The sequence below is a fragment of the Corvus brachyrhynchos genome, unplaced genomic scaffold (assembly GCF_000691975.1).
Source record: "Corvus brachyrhynchos isolate BGI_N302 unplaced genomic scaffold, ASM69197v1 scaffold152, whole genome shotgun sequence".
NCBI lineage: Eukaryota > Metazoa > Chordata > Aves > Passeriformes > Corvidae > Corvus > Corvus brachyrhynchos.
Genome location: NW_008237447.1, coordinates 1,593,034 through 1,598,410, shown reverse-complemented (window position 1 = coordinate 1,598,410; position 5,377 = coordinate 1,593,034). Strand labels below are relative to the sequence as shown.

Sequence of the window (5,377 nt, the reverse complement as noted above, 5' to 3'; positions counted from 1 at the left end):
GGGGAGGAAGGCACAGACTAAAACACTGGAGCTTGAAGCAGACGGAGAGCAATAAATGCATCAACTGTGTAACAGCAGCAGGCATGAAGAGACAAGGTCAAGCTGGAGACAGCTGCAGACCTGAAAAGCAAAAGCAAGAGGAGATTGCATGATCAGGATTCAAAACCAAAGGAAAGCGAAGAGGCTGGAAAAGCAGTGAATATTAAATTCAACAAGTTATCACTGTCTGAACTATAAAGCACAATGAAGTCTATAAATCCCAGCTGGAGAGAAAAACACAGTATAGCTAGAACCTAGGGGAAAGCTTATTTCAGGTATGCAAGATGGTCACTGATACTAACAAAGAGTTACTGATCTAGGCAGGATTTGACCTTGGGGACTACTATGTGAAGGCTTGAAGAGCACAAGGGTGCTCTGGCATTTGCACAGCAATGCCAGATTATGCATACAATGAATGCAGGACATCAGGCACATTGTACTTGCACAGGAGGTTATCAGGTCTGCCAGAAGTGCCCAGACCCAAATCCAAACACTGAAGTGTGGCTGTTCTCCAGAGTACCACCAAGCACAGCTGAGGTCTCCCACAGGACAGGAAGGGGAATGAAGCAGCTCCTGCACAGGCAAGGAGATTATTCAGGAAGTGGCAGCTGGGATGTTTCTGCCAAGCTTCTTTTACCCAGGGACCAAACACAGGGGCCATGTGGCACTAAGGGAATGCCACCACTTGCTTCTCAAGGTGAACCAAGTGGTGACGTCTTATCCTCTCCTCTCCAGAGATTTGTGCTTTCTGGGTTGCATCTGAATGCAAGAAACATGAAGAACCCCTTGAAAAACAAATGAGTCCATGTCAGACATGTGTCTGGCAACCCTGTGCCTGACCCCTCACAGTCTGAGGCCAAAGCCAGCATGTGCATGAGCTGATCAAGTGACTCATCACGTTACCTCAGCTCCAGGGATAAAACAGTGACACACTGAATATTTAAGTCTTTCCCTTGTGAACCAAGTACGCTGCTTAGTAAACACAGTGCTCTCAGATAACCATGCACCACAGCCCTCCTTCCCTGTTAATGAGATTAATGAGTTTGGCAAGCCAGGGACTGCTTTAATAAATGATTAGCTGAGCTTTAGCAAATTCTCATCTGACTAACTTTCCCCACCCTACCCCCATGTGAACGCCTATATCAAGAAAAGAAAAGCAGCTTTTGGGAGAACGCAGGAATTATTTTCCTCCCCAAAAGCATTTTGGAGATGTGCAGAAAATTATCTGGCACCTTCTATATCCTATCTCAAGCTCTTTATTAACTTCTTAAGTATTATTTTCGGATTCTTTCCAGGAATAGCACTTAAGAGCAACACAGTGCCTCAGATTGAGAGACTGGAGCAGAGGAAACTTTAGATCTATTTAAGTCAAATTATATATAATTATATATGGCTGAACTGGGAAATTATACACCTGTTATTTCCTCTGCCAAAAAAGAATTATTGGAATTGATTCATGCAGTACGTCACTGCTATAACAGTGTCCACCAAAAAGGCCACCAGGATGCTTGACTGCCTGAAGACAAGATGGTGGCTCTACACTGATCAGTTATGTCCAAGCATGGGAATTATAGGACTTCCTCACCTTCAAGAAGAAACTGCTGACCTGAAAATGTAATGTAGCCAAGATAAGAAGAGCCTCAGACATATCAGAGGACAGAACTCTGGGTTGTTAATACATCAGAGAAAAAGGAACGAAATATGTGAAAAATTATGAGAAGCTTAGTGACAGCACCATGGTAGCTCTTTGTCTAGTTTAAGACAAATAGGACTAAAAAGAAACTGAATTGTGTTGTGCTATGTTTTGACTAATGCAGACAGAGCAAAATAAGCCCTTACTACAAAACCATCATGGAAATGCAATTCCTGCACTCTAGAGAAGGAACCTGTTCATTGTGAATGTTTCAGGTTTCACAAGAAAAAAATGTAGCTCCTGGGAGTCTCAAGACTATGTGACTATTTTGCTTTCCTCCCTTCTTGCTCTCCTAAACCCACAGAAAAAGGTCTGAAAATATTAATCAATTGCATCTTACAAACACATTTATCCTTACTCTTAGAAAATAAAAAGAACCCATGGTTTTGTGTGTCTGTACAAATATATATATACACACACACTCCCAGAGAAAGAGCTTAAAAATAATCACACTTCCGAAATATAATTGTATGGGGTTTGTCTGTTTCAATTGGCAATGTGCATTTGTCTCCTTTCTCTGATTCCTTTCCTGAACTATCCTCAGATTATGCATTCAAACTATGCAATCAACACTACACACAAGCTATCACTAATACATTTCACTGGTGATTAAAGAAAATTCCAGGAAGTGATTACAGAGGGGATATTTGTAAGGGCGGGTTTGAGCCTTGTGAGCCCGATCTTCATAACCGCCTTCCCTGAGCAAGAGAGGGAAGGCAACTGAGAGGTGCTAACTGAGGCTCTTGCTTTGCCATTGACCTCCAGAGAAGGCTATGCCTCCCTGAGGTGAAATGAATCCCAGGAAGATTTAGCTTCACTACACAGCCTCTAGGAATAGAATCACACAATGGTTTCGACTGGAGGGGACCTTAAATATCAACCAGTTGGAATAAAACTGATCTGAAGCACCAAACCCTGGAAGTAACGGCAAAGCCAAATACTGTAGTTCAGTGGAACAGGTCTTTCTCTCCTTCTGGAATGCAAGAATTGAGTCCAAGAGAAGACAGCACACATTATTCTTCAGGTCACATGGGTCTCCCTCCCTATCTGTGCATACATCTCATCTCCTTCTCTGCAATTACCTGGCTCGCGCTACTGCTTGCCTGAGGTAGTACAGCTGATTCTATGAAACTACAAAAATTGCCTCCCCCATTTTCATGTACCTTTATTGACAGGAGTGGCAGTTGTGCACATAGGAGAATGGAAATCATTGGGTCCTGAACCAGGCACCTCAGGAAAGCTACTCCTAGACTTTACCTCAGGGCTTTGGCAGAAAAGCATCTGTTCACTGGTGAGAGACAGTGCCCTTAGGGTAGCTTATACCAATTCCCAACTAAAGTAAACTGTTGGGCAAAAGGATCATTGTTTTTGGCATCTTGGATACTATGCATCATTACAAAGTGTTCTTTCCTCCACTGCTGAATACTGGCACCCAGTTCCACCTCTCAAATACTGATCAAGCCTGAATCAGGAAGTGCAAGATCTGGGCTTTGAAACCAGAAAGTCAGAGATAATAAAGAGCTGCGTAAACAGATGAATGGAGAGCCAGTGGGATCACTGAGATTGTATTGTACAGGTTCTTGCCTACTCATGTTGGACTAAATCCAATCCATGCAATTTATCAGCAAAAGCCATCACCATCAGATCGTGTGGAGTGCCTTATGGGAAATTAATAGGATGTCTTGGTCTGGTTCCTATCAGACTTGTGTTCTTAGCAACGTGACCGCTAATTGTCAACTTTTTTGGAAGGAAGAAACCAATGCCTGAACAGGTCAGCTGCAGCTGAGGTGAAAGCATGGTTGTTTTTCACAGCTCCATGGCAAACCCCAAGAATTTCAGCTCTCAAACTGCTTAACCTGGAAAGGGAAAAACCCAAAGCAGCTGCAGAAAAGCGTGGCCTTGCACACCCAGCACTCAAAGGACAGAACCTCAAAACAAAAACCCTCCATGCAGGACAGCCCAGGCTGTGCAAAGTGACTGCAGTAGACATTGGACTATTTCTTGCTCTTCACCATTCTCTGTGGTGCTCTCCCCAGGCACCCCCTGCTCCTCACTTCATTCTCTTCACCAGCTTCCCTGTGCTCCTTACACTCCCTTTCACACATTCACAAAAGTCACCCTGGGTGCTCTCAGGTGAATTAGCTCTGGCCACCAGATCGAACCCACCCTTACTACTGTCTGAAAGCTGTTACAGTTGTCAGATGCCTCCTGATTTAGACTTGGTTCAGCATCCCAGAAATCATTCCCAGAAATATCACTCATCAGAAGCCTGAGAACAAAGCAAAAGAAATGCGAAGAGTCTCTCCCAGCCTTGTAACACCAAGCTATAATACCTGTCCTTGGGATAGCATTGGGATTTCTACTCCTCACAGGCTTACTCAAGGTGACCTCACAGGAATAAAAAGTAAGAAAAACATGAGATTTCTGCCCAGTTACATTACACTTATGGTCTGTGAAGCCAGGCAAGGGAAGTCAGATGAACACTTTAAATCAAGACAAGTAAAAGAGTCCATCCATTTCCCTGCCTTCCCAAGAAGTGTGGTCAGCTGGCCAGAAACAGCAAAGCACAACTGTGCTCCAGCAGGCCCCCTCTGCCTGCCCTCCTGAACTGTGGCTGGGAAAGAACAGGTACAGCAACAGTATACAGGGACTGAGTGCTAAATTACTGGTGGAAAAGTACTTATCAGGACAAAAATATCCCATTTTAATGTGGACAGTCTTCTAATTGTAACTTTTCCAAGCTTAGTCCAAGTTGTGAGGCAGAAAAAATTTGCTCTGCTTGTTCTGTACTAAAACTGGAGTTCAGTCTCCAGTCCAGTACTTTTCTCTAGTTTTAAATGCATCAGAAATTACAGCATTAATAAGAAAACAGTAAACACGACGGGAGGATTCATTCCAGAATCAAGCTGCACTTGGTAATTTACAAGAACAGGCTTTACACAGAGACTAAGGATACTTGGCAAATGGGATCTGCTTTTTATAGAATGAGAGCACAGCCCTACACATATCTTAACCCGTGTGACCTCACAGGAAGGAATAAAGAACAACCTGCTCTTCATCCATTTGCTGTTGTTATTAAAACATGAGCTTTAGGCACGTGGGAGAGCAGGACAGGAGGGGGAGAAGCCAAACCAAATCCATTGTACCTCACACAGGATTTTTTTCAAATTGCCATAAGAACTCACAGTGTGCAAAACCAAACAAAAGATAAATGCAAGAGCCAAAAATTAAAGACAAACAAAGGACAGAGAGGAATTACCGCTGGGAGGAAAGGGACTGAAAGTGCTGATTAGAAATTTCTCAACCCACCTCGAGGAGGGAGGAGGGGAGAGAAGGGAACGAGAGCCTTCTCTTTCGTGCTCCCTTTTGTCTCCCTGCTTCCTCCCCATCTTGCACTCTGTCTCCTGGCCCCTCCACCTCCCAGCCCCCACTTCTCTTTCCCAGACCGGAGTGTACCACTCTGGCTGGATTAGGGCTCCTTACCTTGATGCAGACCTTTCATTCCTTTGCACAGCCACTGGGGAGAGGAAAATCTTGAATCCACGTTTGCTAGCCCCCCTCTTCCTTTTCTGTGCACATACACACACTCACATACCTTTGCTTATTTACTTTCTCTCGGCTGTGAAAAAGGACATCAGCACCTGA

The 5,377-nt window shown here is 44.0% G+C and overlaps 1 protein-coding gene across 7 annotated transcripts in view; it reads right to left on the bottom strand.

The window, feature by feature from the left end:
* ILDR2 (immunoglobulin like domain containing receptor 2) overlaps positions 1 to 5,377 on the bottom strand; it is a 38,108-nt gene extending 32,731 nt beyond the window's left edge. For 2 of the 7 annotated variants that reach the window (XM_017731462.1, XM_017731466.1), the window contains exon 1: positions 5,216 to 5,376. In XM_017731462.1, coding sequence (XP_017586951.1) covers positions 5,216 to 5,234 — 19 coding nt within the window. In that variant the 5' untranslated portion in view covers positions 5,235 to 5,376. Of the gene's footprint in view, positions 1 to 5,215 lie in introns of all 7 variants that reach the window. The other 5 variants (XM_017731463.1, XM_017731467.1, XM_017731464.1 and 2 more) reach the window with 4 other exon arrangements.